The 22264-nt window shown below is 41.0% G+C and overlaps 1 protein-coding gene across 1 annotated transcript; it reads right to left on the reverse strand.

Moving 5' to 3' along the window:
* Window positions 1-9824: 9824 nt before the first annotated feature.
* On the reverse strand, window positions 9825-22047 carry rnf166 (ring finger protein 166). The gene is made up of 6 exons (XM_080740246.1): window positions 21611-22047; window positions 15302-15458; window positions 14098-14210; window positions 11726-11840; window positions 10890-10997; window positions 9825-9955 (listed from the first exon to the last, which is right to left on the reverse strand). The coding sequence occupies exons 1-6, from the start codon at window positions 21808-21810 to the stop codon at window positions 9890-9892; spliced, it is 759 nt and encodes a 252-aa protein (XP_080596372.1). The 5' UTR covers window positions 21811-22047; the 3' UTR covers window positions 9825-9889.
* Between the last annotated feature and the right edge of the window lie 217 nt (window positions 22048-22264).

Genomic DNA, 22264 nt, shown 5'->3' on the forward strand with positions numbered 1-22264 from the left:
TATTTTCAAAAATCATCAAAAATATGATGAAAAAAAAAAAGAAATATATATATATATATATATATATATATATATATATATATATGTGTGTGTGTGTGTGTGTGTGTGTGTCTTGGTCTGGAGGTCAGAGGATAGGTATATATATATATATATATATATATATATATATATATATATATATATATATATATATATATTGTAAAAGCCACAGCACTGCTTTTCTTTGTTAGTTTATAGTTATTATTTGTATTATTATATTTGTGATTATTTAGTATTATTTGGCATATTAGTCTATTAGTTTATGAGTTAATTGTTAATTGGAATATTGGCACCAGGGGCATGCCACTCCCAGGCCTGATTGACAGGCTATATATAGGCCTGGGTGATTGGGGAAGGGCATGCACGTGGTGGACAAATGGTTTTTTACCAGTGCCACAGTGAGAAGAATGAACCACAATGCCATGCCTGAAGAACATGTTTGTATGCACTTTATTGGGAGAATTAAAACCTGCAATCAAAACGTAAAGTTGCTTTGTGGACAATGTGTGCACACAATGTGTGCGTACAGCCTGAAACTGGGTGCATCAGTGGGTTTGTTTTAGGAGGTTTATTTGAAACAGACAAGCCGCACTTTCATATATATATATATACTTGTGACCCCATACAAATGTGTTCGAGACCCATTGTTTGGGAACCAGTGCTGTAGGCCATAAGTTTCTTCCATATGAGTCAGAGGATAAGTCATAGTGACTGTATCACTGTAGTTAAATATTCACAAAAGGTCTTGGATGAGAGCTCACTGTGTTCAAACACTGATAATGATAACACTAAAACTTAGACTCAGGAAGGGTTATCATACCAAAATATCAATATAAAAAATATAAGTAACCTTTGCCACCTTGAGTGATATCTGGTCTGGCTCATGGACTATCCATCATTTTGTCTTTTCTCATAAGAAGGGAGGGGACGGAGATAGAGTAAGAGCAGGAGAAAGAAACACAGGATAGATACAAATCAAAGAGATACATATACAAATGGCATCATATGCAAGTGCGTACATAAATGTGCCGCCATGAGGTGAGATTAAAAAGTAGCAGCAGGTGCAGTGTTTTTTTTAGAAAAATCTTTTGAAAATAGCAGATCTACAAGCTGAGCTTGTAGATCGGCTATTTTCAAATGCCGGAAATGTATAAATGGCCGAAATGTATATAGGGTTGAATTATTTGTAATTATAATCAAAATCTACAGAGTAACTAGAATGAGCCAGTCTTTTGAATGGCTCTTTGAAAGGAACGGATCTCAGAGATCCAGCTCACTTCAAAGAGCCATAAATCCCATCTCTACCTATATGTCCTCCCTGTTACACTGGTCTAGTGAACTGCACCTTAAAGGAGTAGTTCACCACTTTTCAACCTGTCTTCATATAATAGGTCCTCACTAATGTTCATGATAAAATATCACAATTTTTTTCTACTCAGTACAAGTCTCCTAGGAGAGCTGTGGGAAGTTCAGAATCCATCGTCTTGTGACATCATCATTTTCCAAAAAAAAACACTGCACCTGCTGCTACTTTTTAATCTCACCTCATGGCGGCACATTTATGTACGCACTTGCATATGATGCCATTTGTATATGTATCTCTTTGATTTGTATCTATCCTGTGTTTCTTTCTCCTGCTCTTACTCTATCTCCGTCCCCTCCCTTCTTATGAGAAAAGACAAAATGATGGATAGTCCATGAGCCAGACCAGATATCACTCAAGGTGGCAAAGGTTACTTATATTTTTTATATTGATATTTTGGTATGATAACCCTTCCTGAGTCTAAGTTTTAGTGTTATCATTATCAGTGTTTGAACACAGTGAGCTCTCATCCAAGACCTTTTGTGAATATTTAACTACAGTGATACAGTCACTATGACTTATCCTCTGACTCATATGGAAGAAACTTATGGCCTACAGCACTGGTTCCCAAACAATGGGTCTCGAACACATTTGTATGGGGTCACAAGTATATATATATATATGAAAGTGCGGCTTGTCTGTTTCAAATAAACCTCCTAAAACAAACCCACTGATGCACCCAGTTTCAGGCTGTACGCACACATTGTGTGCACACATTGTCCACAAAGCAACTTTACGTTTTGATTGCAGGTTTTAATTCTCCCAATAAAGTGCATACAAACATGTTCTTCAGGCATGGCATTGTGGTTCATTCTTCTCACTGTGGCACTGGTAAAAAACCATTTGTCCACCACGTGCATGCCCTTCCCCAATCACCCAGGCCTATATATAGCCTGTCAATCAGGCCTGGGAGTGGCATGCCCCTGGTGCCAATATTCCAATTAACAATTAACTCATAAACTAATAGACTAATATGCCAAATAATACTAAATAATCACAAATATAATAATACAAATAATAACTATAAACTAACAAAGAAAAGCAGTGCTGTGGCTTTTACAATATATATATATATATATATATATATATATATATATATATATATATATATATATATATACCTATCCTCTGACCTCCAGACCAAGACACACACACACACACACACACACACACATATATATATATATATATATATATATATATATATATATTTCTTTTTTTTTTTCATCATATTTTTGATGATTTTTGAAAATAATGTCATGAATAAATAAAATTGAAAAATGTAAGACATTTAAAAAATTAGAAAACAAATGCTTAAGAAGTAGTGATTTTACAAGCTCGCAAAGCTGCGCGAAGCGACACGTTGTGCACTTGTAAATCTGCTATTTCCACACTAGTTTGGGTCCCAGGAAAACGTCTAATTCCTCTTTTGGGTCTCGACCTGAAAGGTTTGGGAACCACTGGCCTACTGTACAGTTTGGTGTTGACGGTGGTCCACAGACAGTTACAGTCCATTTCTTCTACAAGAGCAGTGGATAGTCTTAGCAGGCAGTGTAGTAATTAGTAACACTCATTCAGGTTCCAGCCCCAGTTCATGGCAACCCTACCCTCTTCTTTTCCTGTCCAGTCCATGATCTGGTAATATGCTCCATACCAAGACAGTGGTTTTCAAACCTTTTCATTTCAAGGACTCCCATAACTCTGAATGTAGGGCTGTCACAATATGACATTTTACATGACGATTAATTGTCACTCAAATAATTGCGATTAACGATTTAATTGTGTTTTTGTCGTTGATAATTACATTTCTGTTCAGCTTTTAGGCTTTGAAGTTGCACATGGCGGATATGACACATAACCTAAATATACAAAGAAATGACTGACGTATTTGACAACTTTCTACTTAAAAATAACAATGGTAGTGGAAATTGCCGATCTCATGCGATGCGACGCGTTGTGAGCTTGTAGATCTGCTATTTCCACTATTTCTGAAAATGTTTATCAATGTATGAACATTTTTCAACATTCACGATTATGGCGATTATGACCAAAATATTTGCGATTATGTCAAATAATTACGATTAGACGATTATGTAATAATTGTGTCAGCCCTATCTGAATGTAGCCTACACATTGAATCACATTATGGGTCCATTTGGTTCACTCTCAGAGTCACAGACCTGTAAGGGTCTATTTGGAACCCCCTCAAGAAACCCTGAGGGTCTATGGACCACACTTTGAGAACAACTTGTCCAAGACAGTGAAACTAACATCTTGGTATCTTGGATTTGGCAATTATAAAATGATGGTAATTTCACGGATTCAGTCGCATTCCTTGAGACCCAAAACCACCTTTCTATGTTGAATAGTAGCTATAGCTATTTTAAGCTCCTTGTAGCTATCTTGGAAGTCATCTTGAAATCACCACCCGTCTTTTTGTGTGTTTTGTCTCCGATTTTTCCACAGGACTAAAAGAAAAAATATGATTGAGCCATCATCTTCATCACCAAAAGTATCACTACTTACCTTTTTTAAACAGTAATTTTAACCACTTTAAACCTGACACCCGAATTTCATGACAATAAAAAATCTTTTGAGAATAGCAGATCAACAAATGAGCTTAATGTAGAAAGAAAAACTTCACACTTGTCACATCAGTAGCAGTGGTAAATGGAAGCGCTAATGGGGGACCTTCTACCAGCTGTCACAGAAAGAACTGGACTTGATTACCAAGTATAGCCTAAGCTTCTGTCATCCACAAGATCTAATTTGACCAACCATTGTTAAAAAAAACTAATATGTGCAGAGCATGGCAACAATCTACCAAGAATACCAATAGGAGTGTGAACATGACTGAAAGTAACTGAACTACATGTATAGGCTAGTAGTTTCCCCTGCATCCATGACCCAAAAGACCATGGGAACAAGCCTTCTGGCTTTTCATTTTCAAAAAGTGTCCAGTCAATCAACGTTCAATCAAGAAATAAGTGGTTGTGTCCTTTCATTAGAGTGAACCTCTGAGAGACAGAGGCTCTCCTAGTCTCAGGCAGAGATATATTGCAGGTTGCAAAGGCCCTTAACTGCAACTATACATGATCAGCACCTGGCTCAATGACAACAGACTCTCAACTCACCAAGGTAAAACTGAATGTGTCCTCTTTGGATCTAGTCAGCAAAGTCGAAAAATTCACAATTAAAGTAGGTGACACTGTGATAACAAGGAAAAAAAAACATCTTCTAACTGGGTTGCATCCTTGATAGTCCGAGCATTTCAGGCAAAAATTGTGCACTTTATGAAAGAAGCATTAAATTTGGCACACAGTTAGAACATGCCATAATATGGAACATTTTTTGGCTATAGAGACATCGCAGATTTGTCTTTGGAAACTTGTGGGAGCCAATCAAAGTTGGACTCTCATAGACTTTACTATACAGTACACTAATACAAAAAAATAAATATGCTTTAAGTAGTTTTTAATGGGTGTTTTTAATGAATCTATCATGGTTAAAATGGAGTTTGAAGTTACAATGGGTGTGTATGGGGTGAGGCCCTGGGCCTGGTAACATTTACATCAAATATCTAAATATTGAATCAAGCTAATTAAAAACTGTTCAGGGTGTTCATAAAAGCCTGATTAGACTATACAATGACCAATCGTTTTTTTTTAGTGTTTAGGGTTAGGGTTAGGAATCCCTTTAACTCCCGGATTCAGACCTTGTAGAAACGTGCTACTGGTTCAGGAACCAAAGATAATGCCTGACAAACACAGTAATTGTTCATTCAATGAACCTTCTGGCACAGTTTGTTGATGTCATTGATGTATTTATTATTGAACATGCTCCGTATGCGCTACATTTCTTAGACAGCATCGCCCTCTAGTGGTCATACTAAGTTATACTAGTGTACAAGACATCTTTTGAACCCCATTTACCAGTGCATATAACACAGGTTTTAACAAACTTCACACACACACACACACACACACACACACACACACACACACACACACACACACACACACACACACACACACACACACACACACACACACACACACACACACACACACACACACACACACACACACACACACACACACACACACACACACACACACAAGAACAAGAACGATTTAAATATCTGTGCACAATATGGAAACAAACTTTTTCCAAAAATATATATAATTAGTTTTTTTTTTCTTTTATCTTGACAGATGCATCATAAAAATAGTTCTTGTAGTAGGATCTGGGTGAAGCAGTAGAGTGGAGGTTAAAACGCAACCCAGCAGTTTGATAGATATTTTATCTAATATCTAGAGCTAGAGTCTTGTAGAAAAGAAACTGGCAAGTGCAAGTAGCTGCTGACAAGCATAAAAAGAGGCTGCTATTATTTCTGTGGATGACATGTTATTGTCTATTACTGGTTGATAGTTGATACTAGATGTGTAGTGGTTTTGGTATTATGGAACATTACTGAGGCAGCTGATGTGGCTGTCCAACCAAACATAAGTCTGCTCAGTGCTCACGCCTTCCGGTCATATGAACGTATTTCTTTCGTGTAGCCTATCCGCGATGATCCTCCAGTGAACACAATTAGCTGTGTTCGGAAAGTCGCCGGAGGAAGGTGATCTGTCACAGCATTATTGACTCCTACGGGCAGGGACGTGCAGAGAATATTAGAGAGGCAGGGGCTGAAACTTCTAAAAGGGCCTTTTGGTGAAAATATCGAAAATAGCAGACCTCTAAGCTCACAACGCGTCGCAGCGCGACACGTTGTGAGCTTGGAGGTCGGCTATTTTCGGTGATTGATACCACAATGAACTAAACATAATCAAGTCAATTCTCTTGAATGCTGCCTTCAGGTATGGCATGGAAAGAGGGCATTTCTTTCACCATAGTAAAAACTGCATTCATGGTGTGGAGAGGGCACTTTTTACAGACGGATAAAATGGCAGGGGCTCAAGCCCACTTTGATGTTTATGTGTGCATGTGCCTGCCAACAGGTTTAGTAGCCTTTTCAGTAGGGAGCGCAATGGAGTGATAGCGTGTTCTTCCATGTGTTACATCCTCACGGTGAAACTCCTGTCAGGTGATAGGCTAGAGCAGCAGGCGCATGTGTATAAGATGAGATATGTGGTAGTCTACAGTCTACACATCATCCTCAAGCCCAACAGTACGTATGTGTTGACAGTGACAGGGACTATACACAATATGGGAGGGAAAACGGATCAAACAAAATAGAAATAATTGAAAAAAGCTACCGCCTGCTGTAACTCAATGGTTCTCAACCTGTGGGTCAGGACTCCCAGAGGGGTCCCCAAATGTTTAGCTAAATGTTAACATTTAATTGTTTTCTCACTCAACAGTAAACAGACCAACATACAGTTTAAGTGTATTCAGGGTATCTGCACATTTCTAAAGTGAACATTTAAGGACTTTAAAGACCTTTTAAGTACCTCTGGTCAATCATTGGTCAAATTGTCAAATATTAGAGGCAGAAATTGTGAAAATGGCATGTAGATCAGCTATTTTCACAATGGTATAGATCAAGTCAAACTAAATGTAATGCCAACTCCTACAATTCCAAGTGCTTGTGCAGGGTGGGGGGTCCCCAGTTCAAATATGATTATTTTGGGGGTCGCGACCTGAAAAAGTTGAGAACCACTGCTGTAACTGAGCGCCCGCTGGTGCCATCAGGTACGCATTTTACTGAAACTCATAACAGCTTTGCACAATGTCAAATACATACTGTAGGTAAAAGTAATACTTTTTAAAAAAAAATTCTGACCTGAATCCCATCATTTTGTTATGGAGACATGTGAAAATCTGACATCATAACACAGAAATGTGTTCTTGTGTGTCAAGAGCGTACTTGCAGTGCTGGAAAAAAATATCTTGCTGAGAGAAACCGTTCTGGCGCTTTCCAAATGAGTTGTTAAAATATAATGTATTATAAATATACACTAGTTGCAAACACTGTTCAGGTTTGCCTTCTCTTCACTGTGTCGCGTGAACATTGACAATGTCATGGTTCAAACTGTAAAACAAAACACTATGCCATTATTTGGGCAGTTTTTGAAATGAGTTTTTGAGAGTGTGTCCATCAATGTTTGAGCAGTACTTCCACATTTAGATCCTATCGGCTAAAATCCCACCTATGACTCTCTGCTCAACTTTATGCCTTTCAGCTTTCTAAAATAAATATGAAATAAAAAATACATACAAAAGATGAAATCTGCTTCCCTATTTGTATCTCAGGACCAACATAAAGGCCATAACGGCCCTTTCTCCAGTAATGGCCACGCCAGTGGACTTTCATATGAACAAACTCCTTTGTTGAAACAAACACACAGCTACGCCGTTAAATTATTGAAACGTTTCAGAGAGCAGAGAGAGAAACCCCCGTTAGAAATGTTCATGAATGATCCTTCATTCTCCCACTCGGCCGTTTGATGTTGTGCTGTAGCTGTCACAGGCAGGGGCGTCACAAGCGGGGAAAGAAAGTGGGACTGAGTTACCAGGGCCCAAGGTGGAGCGGCCTTAATTATTTTATACTTCAGCTATTGAAAAATAGCAGATATACAAGCTCACAGCGCGGCACCGAGTGCCGCGCAGCGAGCTTGTAGATCTGCTATTTTTTCGTGAAAATGTGTGCAAATCTTTGAATATATGTATTTTTCAAGCGAACATTTGTAACTCAAATTTTGCTTCTGGGGGGAACTGAATATTTTGAGATGGGGGTCCATGGCCAAATACATATCATTTTGGGGGTCCTTGACATGAGCAGCACCACTGACATAGAAACACAGGTTTTTCACCAAAAAAAAAAAAAAAAAAGAACTTAGAAGGATTTGAAATATTCAAAGACTTGCACAAATGTTCACGATAAAAAAAGAAAATCACACTCGTGTGAACTGAGCGGTGGTGTGTGTGTGTGTGTGTGTGTGTGTGTGTGTGTGTGCGTGCAACAGCGCCCCTCCCTTAACATGTGTGGTCAGAAAAGGTTACTGCAGGCTACAGACAGACAGACACGGAGACACGGAGACAGACAGACAGACCCACACACACGGCCACGTATAGGAGCGTTGTGACCACCGCTCAAAAACAGATCTACAAGTGAGCTTGTATATCTGCTATCTTTCAATAGTTAAAGCACAAAATAATGCGTTCCCAGGTACCCCTATGAAGAACATTCACGGGGGGCCCGCAGTGAATCCTTGCACCCAGGGCCCAAAATTTGGTGTGACACCCTGTAGCTGTCACAGGTGGCAATTACGTTCCAACGGAAGGGCTGTGTTTGAACGTCCTGCGTGGGAGGATTTGATGAGTGGGTGAAAAACAAGAATCGCTGTGTTTTGACGAGTTAACAAAATGGACCAGATAAAATAAAAGCAGCACTCCTTCAAGCTTGGAGAAAAGCTGATGGCTACGATCATTTGGACCTTTAAATCACTGGTTCTCAAAGTGGGGTGGGACTCCTTGCGGGGGATTATGAGAGGTCCATCCATCCATCCATCTTCAACCGCTTATCTGGAATCGTGTCGCAGGGGTCAGCAAAATGACCGCAAAGAAACAAACAGACCCTTGTGGGTCTGTGTCTCTGAGTGTACATATATAACTAGTAAGACGCCTCAGGGTGACATGCGACAATTCTTGGCCATCTGGCCTGTGATGTATATCGGACCAGAGAGATCCATGTACTGTATATAGTACATCCCTTTTATGCCCATACATGGAGATCCCTGCCTGAACCAGCCGCACAGATCTTCCTCCATATATGGGCATTCCCATATGAAGACTAGAAAGGTGCAATTCTGGGAAATTGCAAGTTTGGTTGAAGATGACGCGAGTCACAACTAATCCGCTGGGAAATGAATTCTGTCTTACCATTTAGATATGGGCATAATATTGATGACATCAGGGATCTCCATATATGGGCATAAAAGGGCTTGAAATTATAAGGTTTGAGAACCACTGCTCTAGATGGATGACGTTAGGACAGGGAAAGCTCAACACTGGGATTTGTTGTATTTGTCGGCAGGAGATGATTGGGGCAATTGACGAAAGCCTTATCACCGCGGTGTAGTCTTTTAAAGTCAGAAAACTACAACATTTAATACGTCATTCCCCATGGTGAAGGGCTATCACCACGAACCCCGACATCTGTCCTCTGATTTTACCTTCAGACATCTCCCCAACACCCCGTTCACTGATTGGTCTATCTTGACCAATCAGTGTTCCCCCTGGATTCAGAGGCACAGAGGCACGGTGATAGGACTTCACCGTCCGTGACGATCCGTGGACCACTCCACTTGTTTTCACATTTTTAGGTGATAGCTTATCACCTAAAGTTTGAGGTGATAGCTCTTCACCTTGGACTCTGATAAAGCCTTTACAGGAAGAGCCACAGAGGAAACAAAGATGGCGGTGAGCAGGGGGAGTACTACGATGGCCGGAGGATGGATGGAGGAAGGACTGATGATGCCGTCAGTTCTCAGCCAGGGACAGAGCCAGAGCTGCCTGCAGGGCTGCTTCCTCATCAATACTATAGTCCTGGAAATACACATACAAACCTGTTATTAGTCAAACCATGGACAAATACAAAGGAAATTCCATCCACAATCATTTACATTTGACCTGTACCTAGCTCCTTTCAGAACCTCTCCCTCTGCTATGCAGCTCCGAGATGAGGTTCCTCCCTGTCGTCCCCAGAATCTTCCGACTGGGTGGAAGCACCGTTAGAGAACACCTTTTGTGATCATTCTATCCAAAAAGTGAAGGTCCTCTGCCGATCTCTCATCGTTTTACTTCTCAAGCGTGGAAGCAAATCGAAGCAGCGTGTTCAAATAAAGAGTTTATATTGCTCATTTTGTCAGACGGTTCTGTGTTTTCCCCACTCTTATTCGTTGTGTATATACCACGTGACCAGGGGAGGTGGTTATGTTTCCTATGCGGGCGCAACTTCCGGAATGTCTAAAAAACATGTGGCTGGCTGACAAAATGAGCGATATAAACTCTTTATTTCAAAACTTTGCAACGATTTTCTTCCACGCTTGAGAAGTAAAACGATGAGAGACCGGCAGAGGACCTTTACTTTTTGGACAGGATGTTCACAAAAGGTAAGAAGTGTTCGCGAACGGCGAAGCTTCCCCCCAGTCAGGGGATTCTGGGTGACGACAGGGAGGAACCTCATCTCGGAGCTGCATAGCGGAGGGAGAAGTTCCGAAAGGAGCTAGCCTGTACCTAGTTTTTCTATCTGCTATTTTTTTTAAAGTCGTGAAAAAGTGAAAAAAGTATTTTTCAAGCTAACATTTGTAACTGAACTTTTGCTTCTGGAACTACATATTTTGAGATGGAGGTCCGTGGCCAAATACATATCATTTTGGGGGTCCTTCACATTGCAAAAGAGAAGAAAATAATAAGCTCCAGGTGGAATTTGGTCATAATTCACTAAACACTGGAACAGAAAAATTACATTTCTACTCACCACAAAGGTGTCATAGGAGAACTTGTGTCTGTGAAGGAGGTGTTGGAGGAAGTTGGAACTCTTGTAGCTGGGGTCTCCCCACGGCATCGCCGAGCACACAGGACACACCTGGCCACACGCACGCACGCACACAAACGCAGTATTCGTGAATCGTGAGTGCCATTACCACAAACCTTTGTATGGTGAATCTATAAACACAGTGCTGTACATCTAAATATGAAGCATGAACACAAGTGATCTCATACAGGGAGATTCTGCCTCTTCACCTCCATATGCACCACATGAGCTTTACATCACATTTAGGGAGTTCTTGTCATGAGTGAATAAATGTGTATTACTATGTTTCTTCCGTCTTTTAACCTAGAACCGTAGTTCTCAACCTGTGGGTCGGGACCCCCAGAAGGGTCCCCAAATTATTTGGGGGGGTGGGGGTCCCCCGATGATGAACTTAATGTACAACATTGTTTTCCCACTCAACAGTAAACAAACCAGCATAAAGTTTAAGTGTATGCAATATGCAGGGTATCTGCACATTTCTGAAGTGACAATGTAAGGACTTTTTAATTAATACCTCTAAAATGACAAATTAAACATTGACCAAATAGAGGCAGAAATTGTGAAAATAGCTGCGAGGCGTTGTGAGCATGTAGATCTGCCATTTTCACAATAGAACCATGTTATACAAAATGCAATGCCTCAACTCTTAGTGCTCGTCAGGATGGGGTCCCCAGTTAAAATATGATTATATATGACCTAGAATATTACAGAAGATTATGCGTTTCATCAAGGCATATCTGGCCCTTTTATCCTGGCATATATACAGCATTTAGTCTTACCACTTTATTAGCGTCATTACGGTGGTTGTCCATACAGTGTTTCACCAGCTCCTGCTGGTCTAGGTTTCTGGACCCACAGAATGGACATGCAAATGTTGACCGGTTTGGGATATTTCTGCAGAGGAAAGAACACCACGGTTAAACATAAGCTTTGAGCTTTTGCATGATCCACTGAGTAGGGCTGTCACGATTATGACATTTTACATGACGATTAATTGTCACTGAAATAATTGCGATTAACGATTTAATTGTGTTTTTGTCGTTGACAATTACATTTCTGTTTGGCTTGTAGGCTTTGAAGTTGCACATGGTAGATATGACACATAACCTAAATATATAAAGAAATTACTGACATATTTGACAATTTTATACTTAAAAAAAGAACATTGATAGTGGAAATAGTCAATCTACAAGCTCACAACGCGTCGCATCGAGACGCGTTGTGAGCTTGTAGTTCTGCTATTTCCCTACCACTGGGTACTGTCTGCGCGTGTGTGTGTGCGCGCACACGTGCATGTATGCGCGTGTGTCTTTACGTGCATGCTGTGTAAACATTAGTAGATGTGGAAATACTTTGTGTGCGGTGCAGCTCTTTCAAGAGGTTATGGTTAAGTGGGGAAATGAAAATGGCTGACATACTGTACATGTACAGAAGGAGAAACAATCTATTTTTTTTGTCAGGACACTGTCTTTCATATATACTGTACTGGGTTATTGAGATAGAAAGAGTTATCTCTGTTCACTCCATTGGGTCAATTTGTTTACAGCGAAGGCTGATCAGATACATGAAGAATAGTCATAATATTCCAAAATCAACATACATTTGATATGGAATTTGTTGAGGTGATCTCAGAGATAAAATCACACCCGTGTGAACTGAGCGGTGGTTCTCCCCCCCCCCCCCCCCCGTGTGTGTGTGTGTGTGTGTGTGTGTGTGGGGCCTGGACAACAGCGCCCCTCCCTTAACATGTGTGGTCAGAAAAGGTACTACACAGGCTTGAGGCTACATACAGACCCACATACAAACCCACATACAAACAAACTAACAAACAAACATACCTACACACACGGCCACGCTATGGAGACGGTGTGACCACCGCTCAAAAACAACGAGAAGAAGCGGAAGTAAAGCTTCCACATTCTTGGGCAAGAACAGTGCAAAATAGTTCAAGGCACTGTACTGTGTTGAATTAAAACACACATTCTCACCTGTTAAAATTATCCACGCTAAAAGAATACAGTATAATTCCAGGCTGTTGTGTAATCACACTACTGTTAACCTCCGTCATGCAACTGGAGGTGGCACAAACATGGAGAATCAATTAGAAATGTCCTAATTGCGTGTTATACAACAGCCTGGAACAGAAGCACAGAGTGAGAGAGAGAAGTGAAATGTTGTGCAACACAGTGAATTAACCCATTCAGAACGGGTACATTATTGTGTATCATTATTTTATGCTTTAACTATTGAAAAATAGCAGATATACAAGCTCACAGCGCGGCTGCAAGCTTGTAGATCTGCTATTTTTGAAAAATCGTGAAAATTTGAATTTTGACCCGATTCTATAAGTGTCTTTTGAATCCTTCTAAGATTTTTTGAAAAACCTATGTTTCTATGTCAGCAATCTGGCCAGCCATCGTCAAAGAAAAGGTCCTTTTCACTTAACTGGAGCTCAGTTAGTCTGTTCTTGAGAGACTACTATGTCAGTGGTTCTCAAACCTTTTCATGTGAAGGACCCCCAAAATTATATTTATTTGGCCACGGACCCCCATCTCAAAATATTTAGTTCCAGGGACCACCCAGAAGCAAAATTTGAGTTACAAATGTTCGCTTTAAAAATACATATATTCAAAGATTTGCACACATTTTCACGACTTTTTCAAAAAATATAGCAGATCAAAAGAAATAGCAGATCTACAAGCTCACAGGGAGCTCTACTGGGAGCTTGTAGATCTGCTAATTTTCACTGGTTAAAGCATTCAATAATTATAGGCCTAAATGGGTTAAGCATAGAATGGGCTGATGGGCTCGGTGGAAAGAAGCGTACAAAAAAGGTCAAGTGATTTCAGTTGTTTTGTGGCATTTTAAGAGTTTTAAGCATATTTTGATTATCGCAATATCTTGCCATGCAATCTTTGTATCGTCCCTCTAGCTGTGATACTTTGTATATTCAGGTCGCTTTTTCGTGACGCTTCTTTTTGACCTCTAAAAGACCTCTCCTCAGGTGTTTCAGGGAACGCCATTTTAAGAACCATCTTGTGTGCATGCAGTCTCCCAGGCCTCTAGCACAATGCTAACATCTGTGTGTGTGTGTGTGTGTGTGTGTGTGTGTGTGTGTGTGTGTGTGTGTGTGTGTGTGTGTGTGTGGTACCTAGGGATGGGTTGTGAGGTGGCTACAACAGGAACAAACTTGGGACAGTTGGCCATCTGCTCCTGAACCTTAGAGCAGGAAGCAATGTGAGACCTCATCTTCACCAAGGAAACCTGCACACACAGAACAACACAGAGACAGATTGGAAAAAAGAAAGTGTGTACTATGTGATGTTAACCTAGACTTATTGAATACTTTAACTATTGAAAAATAGCAGATATACAAGCTCACATTAGAAAAAGTCGTGAAAATGTGTGCAAATCTTCGAATGTATGTATTTTTAAAACGAACGTTTTTAACTAAAATTTTGCTGCTGGGTGGTCCCTAGAAATAAATATTTTGAGATGGGGGGTCCATGGCCAAATACATATAATTTTGGGGGTCCTTCAAATGAAAAGGTTTGAGAACCACTGACATAGAAACAGGATTCAAAAGACACTTATAGAATCAGGTCAAAATTCTAAAATAGCAGATCTACAAGCTCGCATCGCGGCACTCGGTCCCGCAAAGCGAGCGTGTAGATCTGCTATTTTTCAATAGTTAAAGCATAAAATAATAATACACAATAATGCATACCCGGTCTAAATGGCTTCTTAAGGGACAGAAAGTGAGCGAGAGAAAATAACTTTTAGTGTGGCTCTCCTGGAGAGATAGATAGATACCTTGATCTAAACTCTACCTTTAGCAGAGTTTAGATCACATTGCCCGAGGAGCCCGTCCACAATCCAATAACTCAACAAATTAAAATGAATATGTCACTCGAGTCATTACGACAAAAGAAAATGTCTGAGTTGGTAATGGTGTATGTGTGTAGGGCTGTCACAATTATGACATAATCGTCTAATCGCAATTATTTGAGGTAATCGCAATTATTTTGCATAATCGTCATAATCGTTTCCATGTTGAGAAATGTTAATATAGTTTCTAACACTTTCAAAAAGTTCAGATCTACAAGCTCACAACACGTCGTGATGCGCGTTTGACAGCTTTTAAGTGTAGAATTGTCAAATATGTCCTTCATTTCTTTGTATATTTAGGTTATGTGTCATATCTACCATGTGCAACTTCAAAGCCTACAAGCCAAACAGAAATGTAATTGTCAACGACAAAAACACAATCAAATCGTTAATCGCAGTTATTTGAGTGACAATTGATGGTCATGTAAAATGTCATAATGGTGACAGCCCTATGTGTGTGTAGCTACCTTTTTGCTACAGCCCCGGCAGGGGGCTTTATGTGAGGTCAGCTGTTTTTCAACGCTGGGTGAGCGGTCTACCTTCTTGGGGTCGAAGGGCACTCGACAGAGAGGGCAAAGAGGAGAGGTCACCTGGAGACATGGCTGCAGACACTCCCCACAGAACCTGAGGAGGGAGAAGAAAAGAGAGTGAAAACAAAAGAAAACATGAAATATGAACGACGCTGGAGGGTCTTTTGGTACGTCACAATCTCATGTGAGCCTAGCTGGAAGCTTAGTACACTCGTTTGTCTTTTAAGTCTTTTCCTTATCCTGTATGTCCTACTTTGGGGAAATATTATCTATTCTAAGGCGCTCTACAGACGGGCAGTGGTTGCCGCAGGGGCTCCCGCTTGGATCTGCGGGGACCGCGCCGCGGTGAGACACAAACACACTCGCTCAGTGAGTAAACGCCATGCGGTATTTCACAAAGATGAACACAATCCATCTCTCGCTGCCCGCGTGCGCATGCACAAACGAGCACGCTCGCCTCGCCGCCTCTAAACTTCGCTGTGCGGCCGAAATAGCCGCCCGCCTCTCATTGAAAATGAATTACTAGGAGGCGGTGACCGCGTATCGTGTGGAACCCACTTAAGGCAACCTACAAGAGTGTTCGGTTCTACAGCTCCTCTTAAAGGAGTCATCCAGACCAAAACACATATAGGGTTAAATCTGCCTTTTATCATACCCCTTCATACCTGCTTTAGTCGATTTTTTTCATAGCTGCCCCTGTTGCTAGATTTCGGCTGCCCCTGTTGCTAGATTTCGCGGGCTCTCTCATAACTAACACAGTGGATTGTCCTTAGGCAAGTGCGGTCATTTCTTGAGCTTCAAAGTTAGTATTTTTTTATTGGATTGTGTTTACACAACGTCCTGAGACGAACCACACCGCTGTTTTGACCTCACAGGCACCCTTACTTGTCAAACAGACCCCTCCCTCCCTTCCTTTCTAGCCTCTCCTCTCCCTGTTCTGGTGCAGAGCAGAAGCCGTTTGACAAGTAAGGGTGCCTGTGAGGTCAAAACAGCGGTTTGGTTGGTCTCAGGACGTTGTGTAAACACAATCCAATCAAAAAATACTAACTTTGAAGCTAAAGAAATGACCGCACTAGCCTAAGGACAATCCACTGTGTTAGTTATGAGAGAGCCTGCGAAATCTAGCAACAGGGGCAGCCGAAATCTAGCAACAGGGGCAGCTATGAAAAAAATCGACTAAAGCAGGTATGAAGGGGTATGATAAAAGGCAGATTTAACCCTATATGTGTTTTGGTCTGGATGACTCCTTTAAGCCCACCTAGAATCGTGAGCAATATAAACTAATTACTAGTAAGACGCCTCAGGGCGTCATCTTGTCCATCTGGCCAGTGATGTATATTGGACCAGTTACCCATATATGGAGACCCCTGGTACCCATATATGGAGATCCATGTACTATTATGGAGATATGCTGTGAGAGCCCAAAACACGAGTTATTGTCTCCACCAGCCGAAGGCTTGGGGGAGAGTATGTTTTCCCCTTCGTCCGTCCGTGTGTGCGTCCGTCCGTCCGTCCGTGTGTCCTCGCAGTTTGTGTGCAGCTAATCTCAGTCGCCGTTGGCCCGGTCGCTGCCAAAGTGAGCACACACATTCCCTGGATGCCAATCTAGAACCTCTGCCCTAAATTTTTCAAATGGGCCTTTTCTAGCGCCACCTAGTGGCCGATGTTCGCAAAACACATTTCTGTGCACTACTCTTACAGATTTTGTCCAAAAATCCTACAAATCGGTAGGCAGTATCTCGACAGTCATGTGATCGACACAGATCTGTCCGATTTTGCATATTCCTTCCTGATTGGCTATAATTGGCTTCCAAAGTTTGTAGGATTGAGACGTTTTGAACAAAATGCCTCAAATCCGAAACGCAAAGTGCAATTATCATGAAATCGCGCACACACGTTCCCACTAGGCCGAGGAAGAAATGCCACTTAATTTTTTTTAAATCAGCCTCATGGTGGCGCTATAACAGGCCGATTTGTGGTTTTACCTATAAATCCATCGATCAGTTTCAAACTTTGTAAGCGCACTCCCTAGAGGCTAAGGATAAACCTTTGCCCTGCATTTTTCACATCAGCCTTTTATAGCGCCACCAGACTTATGTAAAACACATTTTTGGATATTACTCCTTGAGATTTTATCCAAAAATCACGCAAATCGGTACACAGTATCTCTATAGTCATGTGATCAAGTCCGATCCGTCTGATATTTCATATTCCATCCTGATTGGCTAATATTAGCTTCCAAAGTTTGCAGGATTGCTCCGTTTTTGAACAAAATGCTTCAAATCATCAACGCAGCTTGCGATTACCGTGACATTTGCCACACATATTCCCACTACGTCAAGGAACAAATGCTACCTTTTTTCACATTGGCCTGTTATAGCGCCACCAGCAGGTAGAGTTTAGCAAAACACATTTTTGGAACACAATGCTTCAAATCATGCATGCAGCGTCCGATTTCCATGAAAGATCTATGGTGAAGAACACATGCCACCCTTTTTACATTGGCCTATTATACAGTAGCACCACCGGGACACACGGCCTGGTGGAGACCTGTGCTCGGAAGAGCACTGCTTCTAGTTCGTTATGTGAAAGTCCTATGATGTCTAGGACATCTGACATCATACCCTTCTTTTATGCCCATACCTGGAGATCCCTGTCTGTAGAACCAGCCACACAGATATGGGCTGTCTTGGCCATCTGTCTTGGCCATATATGGATTCTGTTAGTGTAGTATGTGGCCGATGTGGCCTCCATATAAGGGCATTCCCATATGAAGTCCTGTTAGATATGGGCTTAATAATGATGACATCAGGGAACTCCATATACAGTATGGGCATGAAATGGATTATGTTAGTGTGACATCACAGTGAAGCCAGAGCGTGATGTCAGAGTGGCAAACCCATTCTGTTATGAGTTGTTCCCCTGACATCACAGTGACGTCAGAGCATGATGTCAGAGCGACAAACCCATAGAACCAAAGTGTCAGCCGTGACAGAGATACAACAGTAGGCTGATGCCTGTTGGGATTTGGGAACACATGCCGTTGTTATGCAACTTATCCGATGTATGTCAAACTACCCGTTCTGTTGTCAGAGTACTTAGAGCAGTTTGGAGGCAAGTTTATGATTTCAGTTCTATGACGTCATATTGATGACATCGGAGATATCCATATTTGGGTAAGTGCCGAGTTTGAAGTGGATCAGTTGGGCGGTTCTCGAGATACGCAAAGGACGAATACAGTAGGCACACGCACAGAGATGGTGTGTGCGTCTATCGTTAACTAGGTCGATGCCCATTGGGCACGATTCCCGTTGGGCATAACCTGTCTGGTTACGCAATACCCATTGTCAGAGTACTTACACATGATTTTTATGCTACATGGCATAAAAAGTCAAGAAAGAAGAGATCAAAACAATGAAATTAATACATATCGTTGTTGTCGGGTGGAAACCTTGTATGTCCAAAACCGTTTGTTTTGTATTTATCATTTTAAAAATGATCGAAAATAGTGAAAATAGACAAGCACACAACGCCTGCTCTCCCCCCTCCACCACCACCCACCATTTATTAATCTTATTTATATGAAGCCAAATCAAACCCTGTTTGACAAGGTGTGTGAACCAAACAAAGTGTTCGAGCTTGCAGAGTGATCGCAGTGTTGTCAAACACATCTCATTGGCCCTCTGTCAACAACATCAGCAGTTTTCCTTTTGAAAAGGAACAGTAGGGCTCTTTCGCTTCATGCAATAACAAATAAAATTACATCTAATGTATAGATATGCTTAGGGATGTACCAATTAATTGGCCAGTCAGCCGTTTTCCTTTTAAAAAGAAACAGTAGGGCTCGTTCGATTATGCAATAACTAATAAAATCGCATCTAATGCATAGAGAAGCTTAGGGATGTACCATTTAATTGGCCAACAATTGGTTTTGGCCAATAATTGTACAAAATGAAATATCGAATAAATTTTGACAATCATTACTGATCTGTTGTTTTATTTGTTTTATATATTTATACAAGACCATGCAGACACAAGACACTGAGGGAGGAGATGGGGAAAAATTTGCCACACAGGTAAGCTAGAATTGAACTAGGCTATTTTGCGACTATACATTTTAAAAGCTGGAATGTGCCCGGCTGAGCAAACATGTTGACAGTCACAGGACAACACCTGGAATGTCTATTTGCAGGTTAAGTTGTGGCCTTCCACTGAGGACCACGATTTGAGTGGAAAGCCAAAGATGACACATTTTGAAGTTAGTTGACAAGTCTCTTCACCTGACATAACAAAACTTGAACAGACTGCCAATACTTCAGCTAAATTGCTTGACTTTGACAGCTATTCTGTTGGGGCAGTGTGATATTTTTGCTAGACAAGGGGGAGTGCAGCTGCTGGCTTATTGACACACACTTGTTATTTCTCCTTTTTATCAATAAAGGAAGACAGTCTAGGACGTTGCGCAATGGAGCTTTAAACTTGTAAACTCTATTTGTGGACCTTTCACAACACATGGCTATTTTTTTTTTTTTTTCAGTTGCAGCAAGGCTCATTGAATTTTGGTTATGGGATGTATATATGGCCATGTCAAACAAATTAACAAGTAATAACTTAAGTTTTCAATGAATTGCAGTGGAGTAAAAGTACAATGTTTGCCTCTGATATGTAGTGGAGTAGAAGTAAACATATTGGAAATTGGGAGCACTCAAGTAAAGTACAAATACCTCACAATTGTACTATACAGTACTGGGGTAATGGGGGTAAATTTACTGTAATCAAATTATTGTCTTAGGAATGCGACAAAAAACAAAAAATATTATTGAACTCAAGTCTACATGGAATACGTAATCAATAGAAAAATTGTCATTTTGGGGGTGAACTACTCCTTTAAGTAAATCTACTTAGTTACATTACAAGTTTTCAAATAAATGTAGTGGAGTAAAAGTAGCCTACAATATTTGCCTCTGATATTACCTCCCCTTTTCCACTGTAAATATCTTTTGTTATTTATTTTTACAACTGCTTCTTTTTTCTTTCTCTTTATTATTGATGATATCCTATGCATAGTACTGTGTTCTATACATCTGTCTTTCAATGTTATATGAGATACATAAAGGGTTCCTGTGTAAATAAGCCGTAAAGCTTACTAGGATGATAGGGTCTTCTGTTAGTTGACCTTGTACCAATAAACGGTACTGTCATGAAACTGTATCTTTTCCTATGCAACCTTCTAATAAATTCTTCAATCAATCAATGTGGCGGAGTAGAAGTGCTAAATCCAAGTACCCCCTTTAATCGGCAACATTTTTGACTAGAAAATACTGACATCAAAAGTCCAGTTTTAATTTCAACATGTTGAAAATAAAAGTGAGTAGCCTGTTTTCTATTCAGTAACAGTACAATTCTTACTTTAATTTGGTTTAAAGCTTTATGGAGCAGCACATACATTTGTCAATGGTATATCTTTAAACATAACAGTAAAACAAATGTTTCCATTTTCTCTCAAGTACCCCATGCAGTAACCCCATTTGAGAAACACTACATTACACCACTGGTGTACTAAGGCCATGGTTCTCAAAGTGGATTCCAGGGACTCTGTGGGTTCCTTTATGGGGGTCCATGTTGACCCAGTCTGTAACTCTGACAGTGTACAAATGGAACCAAATGGACCCGTCAGCCTTCAAATTTCAAAGTTTGAGAAACACTATACTAAGGTATTTTGTAAAAAACAAATGGACCCTGGTTGCATTTGGCACACTGTCAAGAGTTAAAAGAGGGATCCCAAAGTAAAAGGTCTTATTTGGGATGTTCCTTTTAGGCAGGGTGTTTAACTGTACTTGCACTGTTGATTGATTGATTGATTGATTGATTGATTGATTGATTGAAGAATTTATTAGAAGTTTGCATTAGAAAAAAGTACAGTTTCATGACAGCACAAATCACTGGTACAAGGTCAACTAAAAGGAGATCCTAGAAAGCCAAGGCTTATTTCCACAGGAACCACACTTTAGGTATCTCATATAACATTGAAAAGGCAGACGGACAGAACATAGTACGTTATCTAGGACAACAGTTATGTCATAACTGTTTGTACTACATTTCAATTGTATTGACTGTCTATACTTGTAGACCTACTGTTCTCCATTTTTTTTGTCTAATAAAATAATCAATCAATCAATCAATCAATCAATCAAGAAACATGAACAACAGCAGTAGAAGATGTGTGTGTATCATCAGTCACCGTACGTGTGTGCACAGCTGTGGATGCTGACGGGTTTGTGGTAGACCTCCAGGCAGATGGGGCAGGAGAACTGGCTCTCGACGCTCTCCGCTGCTGCTGCCACCGCCGCGGCTGCAGCCGAGGACGTCGCCCCGCCGCTGGGCTGCTGCTGTCGGGCGAGCTGCTGGGCGCCAGCCGAGACGAAGCTCCGGAACATCGCCATCATGGAGCCCTTCCTTGGATGCGATGCGGCGGATCTTTGCCTTTGTTGCCCCCGAAAAGGAACCAAGCTGGTACTGGCTGGGTACACCACCTACCGATCAGCCTATATCTACCTATCTGCTGCTTGGTCGCCTAGTGCGCCATTATTATCCGTTCAGAAGTTGGATGGGATTCTGTCACATGCACATATGGTTGTTGTTGTTGTTCAGAGCGGGACGACAACACATCGCCTGCCATACCGTTCAGCATGTCTCTGTAGGCTGGCTGTGAAGGAGGACACGCCGGAGAAGAAGTAAACATTGGAAACAGGGAGTCGTTTGTGAAAGTGCGAACGATCGGTGCTGCGAAAATGGCCCGATGTCAAAACGATCCGAGACACCCGCACACATGGCTCTGTGTTGTGCATGCAGTTGTCAGATCAGTGGTTTTTGCACAGCACAGCCCCGTTATAGAGATGG

This window comes from Nannobrachium achirus, assembly GCF_963921795.1.
Source record: "Nannobrachium achirus genome assembly, chromosome: 13".
Taxonomy (NCBI): Eukaryota; Metazoa; Chordata; class Actinopteri; order Myctophiformes; family Myctophidae; genus Nannobrachium; species Nannobrachium achirus.